Genomic DNA, 21,198 nt, shown 5'->3' with positions numbered 1-21,198 from the left:
TGACAATAATACCCTCTTAGGTATATCTATATCCTGAGAATGGGAAAGGCACTTCCCTCACCCCCCAATAAATTCTATAACAAACTATTTTTCTGGCTCTTACAGGTTTGCTATATTGAATGTCTAATCTAGTAGAATCTTCTCTACTGGAACTAAGATTTTTTTTTCCCTTGAGAGAAGATCCTGCTATCTTAATATAAACAAAAAATACGTGTAATGGCATACGTATGGCATGTAGATAGGATTACATGCACTATCATCATCAAATTCTGGTTTCTAAGCAAAGCCAAGTTGACAGGCCTAACACACACACACACACACACACACACACACACACACACACACACACACACACACACACACACACACACACACACACAAAGCCAAACTTGTGTCAAAATCAGTCAAAGAAAATCATTTATCGTTCCTGGAATTATCTCTGAAGTCCATATATTTCTCTTTTATTAGTGACTTTAAGGATTCAACTGACCTGACCACATACTGTTCTAAACTTAATGGATATCTTCAAGAGGTCATATAATTTGCCCACTTAAAAGAGGAATAGTGCACATCCACTTTTAACAGGTTAATTATTAATACAACCTCAAACAATAATGAAAAAAAAAAAAGTTAATGGTAATTAGATCATATACAGTAAAATAATATACAATAAATTCTCGAGTGCCAACAGAGTGCTTAAATCATCATATCATGACTAAAAAGAAGAGTTGAAAAATAAGTCATGAATAACCAGCAATGCCTAAGCTTATCTGTTAGATTAAGAAGAGTTGAAAAAAAAAATTTTTTTTTTTCAACTCTTCAATTTTTAAATAGACATGAAAAATTACCTTTGCAATGATTGTACTTAATGGCTCATCAGCATCATTATCTGACTCCAATAGATTCCACTGTTTGATTGTCTTGTCATCTCCCACCTACGTGACAGAAAGCATGATGTAATCATTACATAGGCAAGGTATGTAAAGTACAAAAATAAATTTGTCAAAAGCTTTTTTTGAATTGTTTCAGGAAAAAATTGTCACTTCGGTTTGATGCAACATAGCAATAAACCTGCAACGTGAATTAAAAAAAAAAAATAGTGTAGCAGTGCCTTGACACTGAGAACAATCTTAATAATTTTCTTCGTTATCATCCTGTCCAGTAGTAGGCCTAGTGATCCATTACAGTCTTAAGCCATTACTGATGGTCTTCTCAGCATTGTCTCCTTTAGGGAGGAGAAAGAAGACTACCTTTATATGAACACAAAGAAATTATTATAATGGACAAGAGTCTTTAGGTTTTATCAGAAAAAAAGTTATGGAAAGAAAGGATAGTAAGTATCCAATATTTTATAGCAAATAGCAAAATAATGTTTGTCTTAGAAATTTTAGTTTTGAAAGTGACTGACTAAAATTTTTCAAATGAAGTGGATATCAAATCCAACATTATTTCTTAGCCGAATAAGAAATTCAAAGATAGAAAATCTAAGAGTTTCAGGCCGAATATAGAAAACTATAAAAGTTCGGCGAGTCCAAGTGTAAGCCAATGAAGTAAATTTATTCGAAATAAATTATTTATTTATTTATTGCGTTTCTTATTCGGCTAAGAAATAATGTTGGATTCAATATCCACTTAATTTGAATAAATTTATTTTGCCGAAGTGAAGCCTATTGGCTCTTTATCTCAGTAATTTATTAGTGCACCTTTTGGCGACTCGTACAGTAAAGAAATAAGCTTTGCATTACTGCAACCTCAGTATTTACATCTAGATCTACCTACTCACTGACGAGACCTCAAAAAAGGTCAAAACCGGTCTGGATAGCGACCTTCTCCCATAATGAATAACAGCATACATCTCCTAGGAGTTGTGTTTTACATTATGGGAAAATACTAAGGACAGTAATCGGAGCTTACTCCACCTTTACTACGAGTTGCTCCAGCGTGTACCACCCATTGGCTTACGCTTGGACTTGCCGAACGTTTATAATTTTCTATATTCGGCATGAAACTCAAATAGATTTTCTATCTTTGAGTTTCTTATTAGACTAAGAAATAATGTTGGATTCAATATCCACTTAATTTAAATAAATTTTCTTTGCCGAAGTGAAGCCTATTGGCTCTTTATCTCAGTGACTGACAAAAAGCTTATGAAGGAATACAACCTTTTGCATTTGGGTTGGCTTGGTATTACACTGTATAAAAGATGAACTATGACTATTGTATCAGTGCTTTTGATTACAATCTGATTGGTATACAGCTGTTTTGAATTGTTGATTCACACTCAATATGACAAACCTCATGAAGGTACGCATGAAAAGAGACTTTATTCCCTCATAAGGTTTCTGTTTGATCTCTGATGATAGCACAGTTCAAACAACTGTTAGACCAGTAAAACTTTAAAGGCACTATTAAAATACAAACATGCAGGTTCCTGTTCCTCTTTTATGTACAGTTGAATTTCATTATAACAAACACCATTATAACAAACAAAATTATCTTCTGTGACAGGCTACCAAAATGGTCCAACCAAAGCTCCATATGCATAACATTATTCTAAAGAACATAATATCAAACTATTCACCACAACAAACTATTCTTATGGTCTCTATGATTTTTCTATAATGAGAGTCAACTGCAGTTCCATAGCAAGGCAACTCTCATGCTGAAGATTGTATTCTCATAAGCGCTCAGTCCCATTTGAAACTTTGAGTTGTAAGAATTTCAAGATGCTTTCCAATTTGGAAATCTCTTACCTGCTACCTGGTGTATACCAGGTAGCACGTAAGAAAACAATTCCAAAACAAATTCACATAAATAATGACTAAAAAACAGGGACTGTCAAGTGTCATGCAATTAAAGCTTCTTTTCATTAAATTAAAATTATTTTTTTTTTAAATTTAGAGATGTATTAAGAATTTTCTTATAGTTACTTCACCCATGATGGGCTGTCAATATGAAACTTAGCTGACCAAAGCATATTCTACATTAGCTGAAACCACCTACACAATCAGATATCATGCCAAGTGGGTTAATCATCTATGATTATACAAAGCCTCTGCTATTTTTTTTTATCAGTGACCGGGATCAAACAGTGAAAGTAAGGTATTGGAAGAATTTCAGATTCAACAGAACTGAAGATAAGCACCATGAACTAAGTAGTATCAATGGAAGAGAAGTGTAGCAAGTAGAATTACAGAAATACCAGGTCAATGTTAGTAAGAATAAAAAGACCAAAAAAGTAAGATCTTTCTAAATAACAATGGAAAGGGGAACAGAAGTCACAGATGTCATCCAAATTCAAGCCATTGTAATACCCAAGGACATGAGATGAGACTAGCCAGTAAAGGAAAGGTGAATGAAGTTATGGTCTACCCAGAGGAGATCATAACTTATAGGATCTAATAAGAGGGAAACAGAACTGATATATCTATGGTATATTTGGAAGGAGTTTTATGAATTATGTTTTGATTGTTATTATTACGTGACATCTCCAAGGAGTCCAAAGACTTATTGAGGGAGAGCACCCACTCCACCAACTACAGTGAAATGCAATTAATGATCATCTACACCAATACCATCTACTGCCCACCACCACTAACATTTTCACAGACAATCACAAACATCCATGCCCACAGCAGGATTCGAACCTGCAGCCTTTGGCTGGAGAGCACATACACTAACCACTTGGCAATTATGCATAATGTTTGAAAATTTAATTTAACTTATTTTTATTTAATTTAATTTAAATTTAACTTATCATAATATAAGTAAGAAAGAAATAATTTACAAAATGGGAAAGACAAGATGTTTCCCATATTTGTAAAGGAATTTTCCAAACTTTATCTCTGTCATCAACAGTGAAAATGCCTTAGTAACTACAGGTGAAATATTGGCGATCAAGCATTTGATTACTCTTGTGATAAGCCATTAAGAGCCTGTGTAGCTCAGTGGATGTGGCGTTTACACACCACGCCGCTTGGCCGCACGAAGGAAGACTTGGTTTCGAGTCTAGTCGGCGACTAGAGTAAATTTTTCTAAGCCTTTTTTCGACCGGTTCCCGAGTTAGTCGATCTCTGGCACAGGCAAGCAGGTTTTTCCTCCCGGAAACTCGGGTTTTTCGTCCCGTAAACTCAAGAAAATCGACTGTAGAACCCACATTATTTCAGACATTAAATATATTGTGTTAGGGTTAGGGACCACGAGATGGCGGCACATTTAAGCCGTCTCTCTTCACTGTGTACTGCTTAATTAGTGATAGCCTTGGGCCATCTATCTCTGATTGGTACCAGTGGAGATTGAACTGCCCACTCAGTCTCCAAAAGTTAGATAGGGCTAAATGGCCTCGCCTACTCCCCGTATACGGAAATAAAAAGGGGTTAGATGATTTTTTTTTTTTAAGCCATTAAACTTTCATAGTATTACCATTTGCAAGGAGAACTCGTTAAGAAAATAGTAAACATGATGGTAGGAAGAATGATAAGGATTATTTGTTATGCTGGTGGATAGATGAACTCTGGCATTAATTACAGCAAATACCTCAGTATCCTTTTTAGCTTGATCAGGGAAGCCATGTGAGTTGTGAATAGTGAAGTCGAAAAGGAAGATGGCCTCAATGTTTGGAATATAGAAGATCAAGCCTTCAGAGATATATATAAAATTGAAGTAGTAAGAATGGCTACTTCAAGACTGATAAAGCAGCAAATGAACAAATGAGCTACAAAGTAAGGAAACTTTCACCAGAACAGATCAAACAAAAGGATTCTAAGATTAGCACTATCTCTGACCTGGGAACTTATTTGAAATGCAAGACCTGTAAAATGTAGATGGGATTGCTGAGGTGGAGAATAGTCATTTGGGTTGCCAGTTATGGTTCTATCTGAACAACAGTTTGGTTACGATGAATGTACGTGGTAATGCACATCACGCTGGTGTTAGTACCAACAACATGACCTCATCAGATGTGGAAACTTCTTTTTGTTGTATTTGCAAATATTACTGATTTTATTTTTTTTTCTTTGGGGGGGGGGGGGGGTCCTAATCCATGGAATAACTATGCTGTTTTTTCACGGTTCATGTATTGGACTTAAATATGGAATATGTAACAATGTGAGAACAGTCTCCCTCTCCAGATGTGAACTGGCAGAAAAAATGGCAGCAGAATTATACCAGATCAAGAAGCATCTAGATTCATTATAATCAGGTTTGGTACTGTACTATCTAGCCGGTCTTCTGTAGAACTTCATAACAGCTGCTGTATCTATCAATATAAGAAGCTCCAGAATCCTAAAGTAAGTTTGGCAGATTGAAAGGGTGTCAATTATGCTGTGTATAAGAGGGTGGGGAGATCAAGCCTCCAATAAACAAGGTCTTCTTGCATAATGACACCCACAGAACTTCCATATAATTTAATGTTGTTAATAAATAATTTATTAACCACAATAACAAATATTTTATTTTACACCTCATAAAACATCATCAGTGTGGGTTCAAAGAGTAGTAATAAAAATTTGAATAAAAAAAAAAAATAGTGAAATGCATGTATTATCATGGAATCTTGTTAGACATGCAGCCTAAGGATAAAACATTACCAGGATGTGTGCATACACACTGTAGGCCTGTTATGATACACGCTCACTTGTAACACTGACATAGTTTGTCTCCAAATTTTGTCTTTCACAAATCGATAGATGTACAAGGTGCTATCAAAAAGAAACAGGACTGTGCTGGATACTCAGCAACAGATCGAGTTACAGTCTCACCCTGGCAAGTGTCAATGGCATAGACATTGTTGAATCAGTCTGCCACATGGCATTGAGCTGTGTGCACCGGAATGAGTGTAACACACATTATTCTTATCACGTCATTGTGCCATTCTATAATTTCGCCATGAACATAAAAATTAGAACAAAGGGCAAATGTAAAATTTTGTGTAAAAGTGGGGAAATCTGCTGCAGAGTAATCTTTAATTACTGAAGTCTTGCTTACACATAAAATAGATTTATTTAGTTCGATATTACAGCTTAACTGGAATTTTGCATTGAGTTGACAGTGATGAGATGTTTGCTGGTTATATCAAGATAAATGGTGTTCATACAATTCACTGATGAGTGAAGCCAAAGTCACCAATGTAAATCACATTATGTGAATAATTAAGTATACATACCTTGGTGCATGAAACCTTATGAAATGAAGAATTGCTATAATTTCCACTACTCTCATTATGAAATTATAATTAAATAACTTTTCTACACTAGGGAAAAAACTATCACCATTTCAAGAATGATACTGAAAGCAGTAATGGTTGTGCACTGGAACAGAAATTGTTTTGTTGTATTTCTGGGCATGTGCAAAAGTGAAAAGAACATTACAGAAACTTTGCTAAGCATTCAGCTGTAGGAAAGAAGGACAGAGGATATTGGTGAAAGTGACCATGAGGTCTGGACTTGGGAAATTGTAAAACATGAGGAATATTCTATCAAGAAGGGGTATTTGTGGAAGTACAAGGTAGGAGATTATGACAAGCTTAAATCTGTACAATGGCATAAAATACTGCAAGGTAAGGATGTTAGTAATGCATGGGATATAGTTAAGGATCATCTACAGCAGAACTTCCCAAACTGTGGGCCGCAGCCCCCTTGGGTGCCATTAATTTTGTTGAGAGGGGCCATGAAATAATGAAAACAAATTTAAAATGTTTTAAATTTGATATTTTAAATTAGATAATTTTTTATCTTAAAAGAAATGTATTTAATTTTTATTATTTATTATTTCTTTTCTGTTATTTTTTTATATTTTAATGGAAAAAATCGCACATTGGTGTTGGTTCACAAATTTTGCTTCCTGCAAATTTCGGCGCTTAATGAATATTAGCAAATATATGCTTATTCATATGTTTCATTTCAAAGGTATTGATAAGAAGCACAAAAAAAGCTTACAAATGTAAAATTTTGCGCTCATTTAAAACAGTGAAGTTTTTTGCGCTTTAAATTACTGTTTCATTGCTAGTGTGCACAGGTGCGGGCAATGTGCAGGAACGAAATACGCTTGGGGGCACAGGGTGACTGCGCTGATAGCACATAAATACAACAAATATCATAATAATATGTCAGTATCACAATTTTTTTTTGATGGGGGGGTGTGAAATATTTTAATTTTTCCAAAGGAGCCTTTACATCCATAAGTTTGGGAAGCACTGATCTAGAGGAAGCAGTATTTAAATTGCATACCTTGGGTAAGGAGGGTTAATCGGGTAGGAGTTAGATGGATGAGTAATATCATTAGGCACGAGCTGCAGAAGAAGAAAATGCTGTGGAAGGTATATAAATACAAAGGTGACCAGCATGGCAAGGAAAGCAAAATCAGATTTTGAGAAGAATTTAGCCGAGCAGGCCAAAGGAAATCCCAGAGTTTTCATTATGTGGCAAGTAAGTTGACAAATGACTATGGAAGATTAACCTTAATGAGTGATGATGGTCAAAAGGTGATAGAAGCAGATAAAATAGTCAAGTTACTGAGTGACTACTTTGCAAGGGTATATCATCTCAGTGAGGTTACTGCTTTAACATATGTGAATCTCAATGTAAATACAGCTGTGGGATTAGACAGGATATTAGCTAGGGTTTTGTGAGAATGTGCAAGGGAATTGGCAATGCTTTGACTAAGCTGTTTAATTTAAGTCTCAGCTATGGTAGAGTTCCAAACAGTGGTGAGCTATAAGGGTGAGCTCACCCGACCCTTTGTTAAATTTTTCTCAAATTTGCAAGCCCCTTGTTCTTCTTATTTACTTTATTTTATTTTTTCAAAAAAAAAACAATTTTTTTAAATATATTAAGCGACAAACTCATACGGTAACCTAACAAAGTGATTTTATTAAAAAATATTATAGTTACTGTTACTACCATTTTACAAATAAGAATTCACTTTTGGTAATCACATATAAATAAATAGGACAAAAAAATAATGCCCCTTGATTCTAATAAATTTAGTTTAATCCTTTATCCAAGTGTGAGCAAACAAAGTTTGTGCATGAAAATATCTTCAGGACTGGGGTAAGGTAGTACAACACTGGGCAACTCGTTTCAATGCACCTTGATCGGTACCGTTGATTATCACTTGAAGTATAAAAACAAAGAGAAATATAACGTGCCTCAATATTGTGTTTAGATAATATTTATTTATTATTTATAGACTGTTTGTCATGAAAACGTCAATCGCAAACAAAAGAAATTTATTTTGTTTATAAAAAATGCGACTATTTCGTATGTGCGATTATAAAAGATTTTAAATTATAAATTATAAATCCTTATTATATTTTGATAGTAAAAAAATGTTTCTTATGTAAGATAAATTAACACAGATGATTGTGTGCAAATATTTCATGTTTAGATCGTGAAATATTGGTTTAAAAATGGTAGTCTTTACAGGTTGTCCCTTCATACTTTTTGATTGGCATTTGTACAGAAGTAGTATTAATAAACGTTTTGGTGTGAAATAAGGCTTTTTTTTTTGCTCAACATTGCGAGCCCTTTGTTAAAATTTCCATAGCTCACCACTGGTTCCAAGGGAGTGGAAAAAGGGCAAAATTATTCATTTGCATAAGGGAGATTCTACAGTAGCAAATTATAGACCAATCAGTATCTCAGGAATGGTGATAAAATTATTAGAAAAATTGGTAAAAAAGAGAATTAAAGAATGAGCAGATAAAAATATGATACTGTATGAGGGTCAACATGGCTTTATGAAGGGTCGGTCATGCTTTAGTAATTTACTAACTTTTTATAATAGAGTAACGACTGAGTTGGATAAAGGAAATGGCTACATGATGAGTTTGCTAGATTTTGCAAAGGCATTTGACAGAATACACATGAAACACTTATGCAAATTAGAACAAATGGGGATGGATATGACCAGTTAAGTGGATGAGGGTGGCTGCTGGACAGACATCAAAAAGTGGTGGGGATATGGAAGGGTAGAATCGAGGTGGAAGCAGGTGACTAGTGGTGTGCCACAAGATTCAGTGCTGGGACCATTGCTGTTTAATTTATACATAAATAACATAGGAAATAACCTAAAAGGAAATATTCGGTTTACTGATGATGCGAAATTAGGTAGAGTAATAGTTAATCAAAGCGATGTGGAGAACTTGAAGGACGATTTAAATAGGCTGTCAGTATTGGCAAAAGTTAATGTGTATCAGTTTAATGTCGAGAAATGTAAAGTTATGCACTCTGGGATAAACAGATTACAAGCTGTTTATCACATTGATGGCACTGTACTCCAGAAAATAGATGAAGCTAGAGAATTAGGGTGGTGGTAGACAGACAGTTAAAGTTTAGAGGACATATTGCTAAGGTTGCTAGCACATAAGATTACTTGGCTAGTGAAAAACACATTAGCAAGTAGAGATAAGGAAGTTGTAATTCCTCTTTATAAGGTCTTGATACTCCCACATCTGGAATTATTGTACTCAAGTCTGATCTCCCCTGGGTTTCTTGGGGATGTGAAAGCAGTGGAGAGGATTCAGAGGCAAGTGACCAAGATGGTGAGTGGCCTTTGGAATGTGGCCTATGATGAGAGATTGAAGGTGTGTGGGATTGCAGAAGTTGGTTGATAGGAGAACAAGAGGTGATATGATAGAAACATTTAAGTTGCTTAAAGGATTTTATAGGATAGATGCAGGGGAAATGTTTCGGCATTTGGCTAGAGGGACCAGAACAAGGGGTCATCCCTGGAAGTTGAATAAAGGTGTGGTCAGTAGGGGTTTGAGGACTAGATTTTTTGCTTGGAGAGCGGTGAATGAATGGAATGGGTTGCCAGAGTCAGTTGTTGAATGCTTTTTCTGTTAATGGAATCAAGGAAAGGTATGACAGATTGTGTGGATAGATTGGGTCTACTGCGTTGAGTCTTCGGACTCCATGGAGATGCCCGTATAATAATAATATTCTTGTATAGAGAGAAAAGTAAAGTTTCTAGTAGTCATTAATCCACGTAGCATTTATTTCAGTTCATACAGAAATGGGCTCAGCAAAGTTTGTTTTATTTAGGATTATCAGTCTGATAAGTGATTTCTAATAGCTGATATGGCTTTAGTTATTTCTTCAGTAGCTTCCATATAGAAGGCAAAGTTGTTCTGAATGATTAATCTGTTAGCTTTATGTCATTTATATAGTCTATGGCTTCAGCAGAGGAGTGGTGGTAGTAACGAACATCAAAGTTATTTGATGGAACTTGCTATTACTTTCATATGAAAATTATGGAAGTGTCTATAACTTCACTAACATAAAAAAACCATGGAACACTAAAGAAATATACATAGTGTTCCATGGTTTAGGATGCAAGAAGAATTTAACTGTTATGCTGCTGTTATATGAGAAGCAATATGTTATGTTAATCTTTTTCCTGTGAGAATTCTAGAGGGAATAAAAGTTTCTGTAGGAAGCAGAAAACTGGAATTCCTAAAGTTTTATCCATATAGGATAACTGTTAGCTTATGACAAATGACACCATGTTTGATCAGTTGTTTGAAGTATATATTGGAACTCGCATATTTAAGTAGTTTATTTGTTGTATGTGATAGTTGTCGATTAAAATTTTTTATTTTGGTTATAAAGTGTGTGAAGACTCAATCTCTTAATGTAAATGGTTATTGGGTTAATTTTGAAAATAATACGTGTTTATGTGAGATCCTGGGATATGAAACTGTGTGTGAGGTTACTTACGAGTTTAGATTCAGTGTTTTATTTTATTTTTTTAATTGAAGAGTTAAACCATTTTTAACTGAAGAGTTAAACCATTCAGTATAAATATACACCCTCTCAACACACACACATAATTTATATGCATGTGGATGGGTTTGGGATATACATTTTTATTTACTCTCTCACATTCTGAGTGGTTTAACTTTAAATGCAAAATAAAAAGAAACACCTGATACTGCGCAAATCCAACTCTGCACACAGACCTGTATCCAGATATCACATAACATCATTATGCGTATCAAGGATTTAGGCCTAGCATGGCCTGTTCCGGCCTTAGAAGTCATCGTTGAATCGTTTAAGAGGATGTCCTGGTTTTCTTTTTCCAAATGGCTTGTACTTTAATCACATAACATCTTATCTTCAAAGTTAACTCGTTAAACCTGTTAAGAGAATGAGTCTTCACACATATAACCAAATTAAAAATTTTAATTTGCAAATATCACAAATGTATGCACCTTTAATGCTTCTAAAACAGTTTTCTTTTTTCTTTTTTTTTTTTCTCTCTCACAAAAGACAATAATTGTCTCCTCATACCTTTATGCTCACCATAAAAGCCAAAACCAGATCTCTCTTCTTGAACAACTTTTAACTCCTAGCCTTTCCTGGCATATGCCAGGAAAGGCTAGGAATTCTATAGCATCCTGAGCTTCAAATAACTTGGCATCCTTTTCATTCAAGATGTTACTCTTCATTTGTCTGGCTTCTCTGTATAGCTGACATCCTTTCATATCTGAAAGGCTGACCCACTGAAACTGCTACCCCTATATATATATTTCATTCCATCAACAACAATTCTGTGAAACAGCCTTTGCCATAAAGTATTCCCCAAGAATTACAACCCCCTCAGTTCTTCAAAAAGAATATCAATGGATTACTCTGCTCTTGACATCAGCATACATACATGGCATTTATTTCCTATAGGCTTGGTTTGGTTTATAGTTTACTTGGCAGACAACACAGGTCGTACTGTGCCATACTAAAGGTTACAACTATATATAAGCAGTTACAGAAAATTATAAACAATATGTCTGTACAAAAATCTAGTTCCACAAAGCAGCATCTACAGATAAACAGAACTGCTGCAGAGGGCACAGCAACACACAAGGTCAGAGGTTATTATGGTAGTACAAAAATAGTTAACAATATAAGTTAATACACAAAATACGCAACACCAAGCCAAAGAATGCAGTATCTACATATATGTAAAATTATAACAGATGCTTTTACAGCAGTAGAAAAATAGGCAAAAAGGGATTATTATACAATATGCATGGATGAAAATTAAATTTAGCAATGCAGTATAAACAGAATTTAGCAATACATATAAACAGAATTACTAGAAGATACACAAATAGACAAAGTGTCCTAGAGCAATACATGATTAGTTGAAAAATAAACTAGTAAATAAAATGCATATATACAAAATTTAAGTTAAACAATGCAGTATCTACATATAAACAAAATTACTGCAGAGGTTTCAGCAGTACATAAATAGATAACAGTACAAGTTAACATATGCATATACAAACCAAATCAAGGAAAGCAGTATCTACATATAGTAAGATTATAACAAATGTTATTATACTAATACATAAAGAGTCAGAAAGAAATTAATATACAGCATATATGCATGGTCTAAATACCACAATGCTAAACATAAGTTTAGCATTGTGGTATTTACATATTAACAAAATTACAACAGGGTGACACAAATATACAAGATCAAGGCCTATAGTAATATATCTCATCTCATCTTCCTTATACCCTCTTTTACCTTGCGGTGTCGAGGGTCCATTGATCATTGGACCTCACTCCGTTTACAGGATAAGGTGGTCAGTCTTATGCCCCGGTGTATCCTATGGCCTGTAGTGTTGAGTTCTCAAGGCCAGTTTGCCTGCTTTCCGGGATGAAAAACCCCAGAATAAACTGGGGAAAAAACCCTGCTGTCCACGCCCAAGACTGGCTAACTTGGCTATGGCTGAGGAAGATCCTTCAGCTCCTCACGTCACCGACAGGAATCGAACCTAGGACACTCCTTCCCCAGGCATATGGTTGCAAAGCGCATAGCCACTAGGCTAACCGCGCATACCTATAGGCTCTATTACACCCCTGATATGGAAAAGAGAAAGACTGATAATGAAAGCGACAGTAATAAAAAGAGAAGAAAAGTAATTGCTCTCATGTGAGACTACCAAACTGCTTGATTATCTGAAGTAGCAAGAAAAAGTTATCATTACGACTCCAGAGTAGGATTCCCAGATTATATAATTTTTACCCAACCCACCATACTAATATATGATAGGCTTACAATGTAAACCTATCATATCGTTTTCCTCTGATATGTTACAGGAAAAGCTGAAAAACTTGCTTGATTCTCATTCAGAACCGTTAAGCGAGAAAGATCTCCTTCAAACTAGAAGAACAGCATGCATATGAAGAAGAAGATAAGGAGTGCAAACAAGAAGAGAATGTTACGACAAAAGAACTTGAGCTAATTTTCAATCACATTGAGCATGCTAAGAAAATTTTGTTTCATGCTGATCCTGATATGGAATGATTTCGAAGTCCGCCAAAATCTTGATAAAGCAATTGCATGACCAGATGAAAAAGTCGAGTGCCATTCAAATATCTTTACTTAATTTTTTTTTTTTAAAGTAGCTCAATCAAATGTTTAGACATTAAATAAAAAATTACGCAATTGATTTTTATTAACATTGATGATTCTAACATAGCTTATAAATTTTTTTTCGAATTTATGCTAACTGACGGATGAATTATAATTGATTATTGTATTCGCTTGGCACGCATTAACTGATAGATTAATTAATCGTGTTAAGCGGGGGTTTTCCTGTATAATCACTGAGTATAGCAAGCCTGAGCAAAAATAAACTTGGGATTACTTTAATTGAAAGCACATTATATAAACACACAAGTGTTAATATAATACATGCATGAATGGAACTTGACCTGATTTCCAAAAGAAATTAATGAAACTTCTTCAAGATATCAATGTTTAAGGACTCCAAACCTCTGAAATTGGCAGAAATATTCAGAGAAGAATAGTTTAAATGTATGATTTTATTTATTTTCTTTGACCTAAGACAAGTTGTTCTGCAATAGTAATATATAATTTGTAATATAGTAATATATAGTAATAGTAATATAAATTTGCAATAGTAATATATAGTAATATATAATTTGTCAAAATTTAAACTAATGAATAATATATATGTATAAAAGTTAAGTTAAGCAACACAGTATTTACATATAAACAAATTTACAGTCAAATGTGTTTGTACAAATTAATTCTTTCTAAAAAATTAAAATCATGCAATCTGCCTGAGTCTGCTAGCATTTCCCTGAATATATATGGCTTGGTTAGTCCACGCGGTTAGCCTAGTGGCTGTGCACTTCGCAACCATACGCCTGGGGAAGGAGTGTCCTAGGTTCGATTCCCGTCGGTGACGTGAGGAGCTGAAGGATCTTCCTCAGCCATAGCCAAGTTAGCCAGTCTTGGGCGTGGATAGCAGGGTTTTTTCCCCAGTTTATTCTGGGGGTTTTCATCCCGCACAGCAGGCAAACTGGCCTTGAGAACTCAACACTACAGGCCATAGGATACACTGGGGCATAAGGCTGACCACCTTATCCTGTAAACGGAGTGAGGTCCGATGATCAATGGACCCTCGACACCACAAGGTAAAAAGAGGGTATAAGGAAGATGACATGATGACATGGTTAGATAGGTGAAAATTTCATTCCTCTCTCGTGTAAATTGTTGACACTCTATCAGAATATGATAAATAGTGAGATGTGTATTGCATTTTTCACATATGGGAGGGTCATCAGTAAATAAGAATATGTAAGGTGACTGTGACCTATGCGGAGCCTAGCAAGAACAATCTCCTCCCTTCTCTTTGTACATTACTAGAATGCCAGTACTTAATTTCAGGTTTAATGTCATATAATTTGTTTGTCAATGTTTCCTGCCACTGACTCCCACTGAGCAATTAGCTTTGATCTTATAAGCTGTCTGTAGTCTGTACATGGAACTGCCAAACAGTATGTGGAGAAGGTATGAGCTGATTTAGCAGCTGCATCTGCAGCCTCATTTCCCTTAATTCCGATGTGGCTGGGAATCCAGCAGAGCTGAAGATCAAAATTAAGGATTTTCATTTTGTGAAACAGGTGTAGCATCTCAAAGTACTGGATGTGGATTATACAGAGGAGAGGAGATAGCCTGTAAAGAGCTCAATGAGTTTGTGTAAATTATACACTTTTGGTAGCAGTTTTCTTTTATATGCACAAGTGCAAGCTGAATGGCATGTAACTCTGCTGTATAATTACTGCAGTCTGGTGGAATCTGATTTGAGATAATGTCAGGAAACAGCAGCACAGCCAACAGAGGTATTAGTTCTCGAACCATCAGTATAGATGGGTAAGAAATCAGCATGTGCTGCTCTGTGTGCATTAAACAATTGCAGGTAGATGGATGATGGAGTATAAAATTTCTGTAGCTGACAAAGTGAGAAGTGCAGGATGGTGTGCAAACCTGCCATGGAGGGATGCTGTTATGTTTAGTGTAGCTAATGTTGTCAACATTTATACCAACAGCTTGCACAGTTTCTTTAACACACATACCAAAAGGATGTATAGCAGTTTGACGTGTGTGATATTGAGCTTCCCAATGCAGAGAAGATACTAGTCCATGTAGGATGATCTGGGAGAGATTTTATTTTTAGGACATAATTAAGAGATATCTGTTTCCTTCGAAGTGATAGAGCCAGTTCGTTTACTTCAACATAAAGACTTTGAGTGAGTGATGTGCGAAAGGCACCAGTATTTATCCGTATACCCTGATGATGGATGGAATCCAACCATCGTAGGTTACTCTGTCTTGCAGAACCATAGACTTGGGACCCATAATCCAGCTTTGAACGTATAAGTGCATGATAAAGATGGGGCAATGAAGCTCAATCAGCACCCCACTCAGTAAAGGATAGAGTGCGAAGGAGGTTCAAAGTTTTTTTGCACTTTTCTCTTAGTGGGTGAATGCGTGCTAGAAATGTAAGTTTTCTGTTAAAGATGAGTCCAAAGATTTGTAGCTAATTGCACGATAATGCAACATGTCATTGTTCGAACATTGTGAGACAGTTTTTGAGCAAAAAACAAAACTTGTGTGTTGGATCACATTTGGCACACAATATCGCAAACAACAATCGGGAAAAGAACGAGATATTCACGTAATGATGCTGAGAAAGTTGGATCCGGAGTTATTAAAAGAAAACGACCCAAAGAAAAGATGTCCCATTCTTAATTCAGGATCTGGGTGATGAGTGCGTTTTCGACAGAAGTGTACACAGACACTTTTTTCTGTTGAAAACCTAAACCCATTATTAAGAGCCCGCAGATGGACATGATCAACTGCTTGCTGAAGTTGTCTTTCAATTACCCTCATGTTACGTCAGTGACAGTAAATTGTGACGTCATCAACATATAGAGCATTGTCTACAGTGGAAGGAAGCTGTTCAATGATTGAATTCATTTTAATAGCAAAAAGTTATCCACACTTAAGACAGAGCCTTGGGGAACACCGAGATAGCGTACTTCTCACTCTGAATTGGAAAGTTCACCTGGACAGAAAATTTTTAATAAATGCAGGGAGGTCCTTTGAGACCTATTATTACCTTGATTACCTTCATGAACCTGTGATTTCAGTCAGGATTTCTCCATGACTGCAGGTCGTAAACAGTCCTGTCTTGGGCCTTTCTTCTCCATTTTCTTCCGACTTTCTTAATCATTGGGTCTTCCCACCTTAAGGCTGGTCTTCCAGGTTTTCTTTTGGTATCTCTCGGATACCAGTTTGTAACTCTGACTGTCCATCTGCTGTCTCTCATTCTGGCGAGATGTCCTGCCCATCATCTTTTGCTGTTGTAGACCGTGAGTCCAGACTTCTTCCTGATTTCTGTGTGTCTTACGTGGCCTATTTTGTTTATATTGCACATTCTTCTTTCTATTGCACATTGAGTTGTTATTAAGCTTTGTTCTTCTTTTAAATTTGTGTTCCATGTTTCACTGCCATAAGTTAATGCTGGTAAGATGTGGCTATTGAAAAGATGGGCTCTTATTTCTATATCTATGTTTTGGTTGGTAATTGTTGATTTAATTTTGTTGAAGGCTATCCAAGCAGCTCTTTTTAGAGACCTATTATAGAGGTCATTTAATATGCCATATCTCCAGGCTGTGTCATAAGTTTTTTCCACGTCAAAGAAAACTGGAACAAGATGTTCTCGCTTCAGAAATGCATCTCTTATACAAGTTTCTAAACGAACCAAATGGTCTAAAGTTGAACGATGTCCATGGAGACCACACTGTGTACTGGAGAGAGGATTGTTGCTTTCTAAATACCAGAGAAGTCTGGCATTAACCATTTTCTCTAGTACCTTACAAAGACAGCTGGTCAGAGCAATGGGTCTTACAACCTCTCGAGAAGAAGTGATATATAAAAAAAAAATTTTAAAGGATGTGGATGTCTTTTTCATTCTTCAAACCACCAACAATGTTAATGAATAATTCTTTCAATAATCTTTATTGCAAGAAATTCTATGAGAGTAAGCTACTGTGACAACAGTTCCTCTATACAGTACAGTACAATACAGTATAGCAGGGTTTCCCAAACTGTGTTCCTTGGAAGGTGAATAGGTGTTCCGCTAGAAGTTCTCCTGGAATTTGTCATTTTTAGTTTTCTAAGCAATTTTCAAGAATAAATATTTTATAGTGGAAATATTCTGAGGAGAATAATATTCATGAATATGTTGAAAAGCTCAGACTCAGAACGCCTAATAACATCTGTGTATTGTTAATTTTCACACATCACCTTTCAACATTTGGGAAAGGGAATACCGCTGTTTATGACCTATCATAAAAATTGCTTGCAAGCAGATTACAACAATGGGCGGCATATCCTCTGTTCTCAAAACTGAAAGAAATAACATCTGTGTTGCAAATGTTAGTGATCAATCAGCAAGGAAGTATAAAGAAAATTTTTCCACTAATATTGAAGATCACGGAAGTCTGTATCCGGTTCTCAAATCTAGTAATACTGAATACTTTCTTTGCAAGTTCGTATTGTAGAGTGAAAGTGCTTGTTTCAAAACCATAGTGCCATGATTTTTTAAAAGTAATAGGCCTGCAAATTTAAATTTTAATATGAATAAGAAACAAGGGACTTTGTCTAATTTTGGTATTAAGACTCTTATTGAGGGGTGCTTAAGGGTCAAAGCTGTATAACTGAGAGGAGACCTCCACATAGCCTTTAAAGGAATGCGGAGAACCGACCAGGGCTTCTAACCTAATGTCCAATCCTCACCTTCTCGTGGTGCACCATGTTGGGTATCTCTTTGATACTGAACGAACGAGGATGGGCTGGCAATTTGGGATTTAGCCGACCAAATTGTATTCTTATTGGTTAAACCAAAATAAAAAATGATGGTACAACATGACAAAATTTCATGCCGGCTGGGGCGTCGCCCGGTTAAACAAGGCCACCGTTGTTTTCGCCAGGGAACCAGGGCGAACAGCGAAAAGTCAGCTACTGGAACAAATCTGAAAACAAACCCCAACTCAACATCACCAGAGTTAAAGATCGGTACTATCAACGTAAGAAGCCTGAATGGCAAAGAAATGGAGCTAGCTGAGGAATTAGATAAGTACCAGATCGACATAATAGGGGTGACTGAAACAAAAAAGACCAAAACTGGTGAGATCTTTCTGAGCAATAAATACAAAATGTTATATTCAGGCAATAACAATCAAGGAAAAGAAGGAGTAGCCATAGTATTCAACACAAAATACGAGGCTAATCTTCTTGAATGGCAGTCAGTCTCAAGTAGAGTAATGTGGGCAAATATGAGAATGGGGAACTAGACAATGAGACTTATTTGTGCCTATGGTCCCACAGAAGGTTCTACTAAGGTAGAAGTGGAGGAATTTTTTGAGGCTTTAGAAAAAGCAACTGACACAATGAAAAAGGAAAAGTTGGTCCTTGTTGGGGATCTAAATAGTAGAGTAGGAAATGATTGTGAGACATACAAAAATATTTTGGGAAAATTTGGAGAAAAGAGCAAAGCTAATAATAATGGCAAATATCTGTTGGATTTCTGCTCAGGACATGGACTGGTTATTACTAACACCATGTTCCAACATAAAAATGTGCACAAATTCACATGGAGAGAAGAGGCTAGGAATAAGAAAAGTCTCATTGACTATGTTATTGTTGATAGTGATGTTTTCTCCCTGGTGCAGGACACCAGAGTGTACAGAGGATTTGAAATTGGAAGTGATCACTATTTAGTCTTGAGCAGGATAAAATTGAATTTCATATTGAAAAGAATAACATGTAAGAAAGTTTTAAAGCGAATAAAAGTTGAGCAGCTCTCAGATGTGAACTGTAGACTAAAATACAGAAATATTATTGAAAAGAAAATGAAAGAGTTTGAGAACAGGAATCAAACCTTGGAGATTCAGTGGCAAACTCTGAAGGAAACATTGATTGATTCTGCCAGAGAGGCATGTGGTGAGGTTGTGTGCAAAGATAAAAAAATCAGAACTCCCTGGTGGACACAGGAAGTTAAAGAGGCAGTGAAGGAAAAGAAAAAAGCATATCAAAAGTTCCTGGCAAATAAGTCAGCTTTTACTCTTACAGAATACAGAGACAAATGTAAGAAAGCTAAATAGTGTGTAAAACTAGCTAAACAAAAGTCATGGGAGGACTTTGGCAAGAATATAGAAAATAAATATCAAGAAGGTGGCAAAATATTCTGGAGGTTGTTGAAGAAGCTTAGGAATGGAGGAAAGAGTGCTGTAAAAGGAATTAGAGATGATAAAGGTGAAATGAAAACAGGAGAAAAAGATATCCTTGAAGTATGGAGTAATTACTTTGAAAAACTGCTAAATGAAACAAGCAGTGATGACAGCACAGTGATAAAAAACACTGACCAGGCATGCAGTCAGGAATACATATCCATACTTGAAGTAGAAAAAGCCATCAAAGGCTTGAAATGTGGAAAGGCAGCAGGAGTAGATGATATTCGACCAGAAATGCTGAAGTATGGTGGTATAAGAGTCTTACAGTGGCTGCACTGCATAGTTCAGAAAGCATGGACAGAGGGACGAATTCCCGATGATTGGAGTAGAGCTCTCATAGTACCCATATATAAAAAGGGAAATAAAACTGAATGTGAGAATTACAGAGGTATTTCCCTACTGAGTGTTCCTGGCAAGATCTATGCAAGTATACTTGAGAAACGGTTGAGAAGAATTGTGGAAGAAAAGCTTGGTGAAGAACAAGCTGGATTCAGGCCAAATAGAGGCTGTCAGGATCAGATCTTCACTTTACGACAAATAGTCGAGAAAGCATGGGAATATAACAAAGATCTGTATTTAAGTTTTGTCGATTTGGAAAAGGCATATGACAAGGTGCCAAGAGAGAAGCTATTCAATACGCTGCAGTTATATGGTGTCAATGGGGCATTATATCAAGCAATACTTAGTCTTTATTTGAGTTGTGAGTCAGCAGTTAGAATTGAAGGAAGTACAGGAAGATGGTTTAATGTTAAATCTGGTGTGAGACAAGGATGTACATTATCCCCTCTGTTATTCATTATCTATATGGATCACATTATGAAGGAATGTGGTATTAAACCTGATATCAAAATTGGAGATGTTAATGTCAGCTCTTTGCTTTATGCGGATGATGTTATACTTCTAAATAAATCCGCTACAAGTCTGCAAGATTCTCTGACTAAATTGAATAGCTGTTGTAATAGATATGGTATGAAGGTCAGCAATAAAAAGACAAAGACAATGAAAATAGGCAGAATTATTGAAAATGTCAACTGTGTTGTGAATGGAGAACCTGTGGAACAAGTAAAACATTTCAGCTACTTAGGCACAATTTTTACTGAAGATGGTAAACTAAATATAGAAATAGACAACAGAATCAGCAAAGCTGGTAGCGTGGGAAGTCAATTGAATAAATTCATATGGAATAAGAAAGAAATTAGTCGGAACACTAAATTAGCTGTATACAAGACTGTGTTCAAACCAATTTTAACTTATGGATCTGAGAGCTGGGTCAGAAGTAAAACACTTGACCAAAGACTAGAGACCGCAGATATGAGAGTCCTGAGAAAGATTAGAGGTGTGAACAGATGGCATCAATGGCAATATCATATTAAAAATGAGGATATTAGGAAAGAACTTGACATTGTCAGCATCCAGGAATGCGTTAGCAGAGCTAATCTCAGATGGTATGGTCACTTAAATAGAATGGGAGAGGAAAGATTAGCAAAACAAGTGTTCTCTGCCAGGTTGGCCGGAAAACGACCCAGAGGAAGACCAAGATATAGGTGGATTGATACGGTACAAAGTGCCTTAGACGATA

At 35.9% G+C, this 21,198-nt stretch overlaps 1 protein-coding gene across 1 annotated transcript in view; it reads right to left on the bottom strand.

Moving 5' to 3' along the window:
• Positions 1-21,198, bottom strand: part of LOC150094648 (DDB1- and CUL4-associated factor 13) — a 171,016-nt gene that overhangs the window by 130,128 nt on the left and 19,690 nt on the right. Inside the window, exon 4 of the mRNA XM_090411696.1 lies at positions 849-935. Coding sequence (XP_090267822.1) covers positions 849-935 — 87 coding nt within the window. The remainder of the gene's footprint in view (positions 1-848; positions 936-21,198) is intronic.

The sequence above is a fragment of the Typopeltis vanoorti genome, chromosome 21 (genome assembly GCF_054136105.1).
Source record: "Typopeltis vanoorti isolate ZY-2024b chromosome 21, IOZ_Tvanoo_1.0, whole genome shotgun sequence".
In the NCBI taxonomy this organism is placed as follows: Eukaryota; Metazoa; Arthropoda; class Arachnida; order Uropygi; family Thelyphonidae; genus Typopeltis; species Typopeltis vanoorti.
The sequence above is the reverse complement of the archived record's forward strand: the minus strand, read 5'-3'. Positions and strand labels throughout refer to the sequence as shown.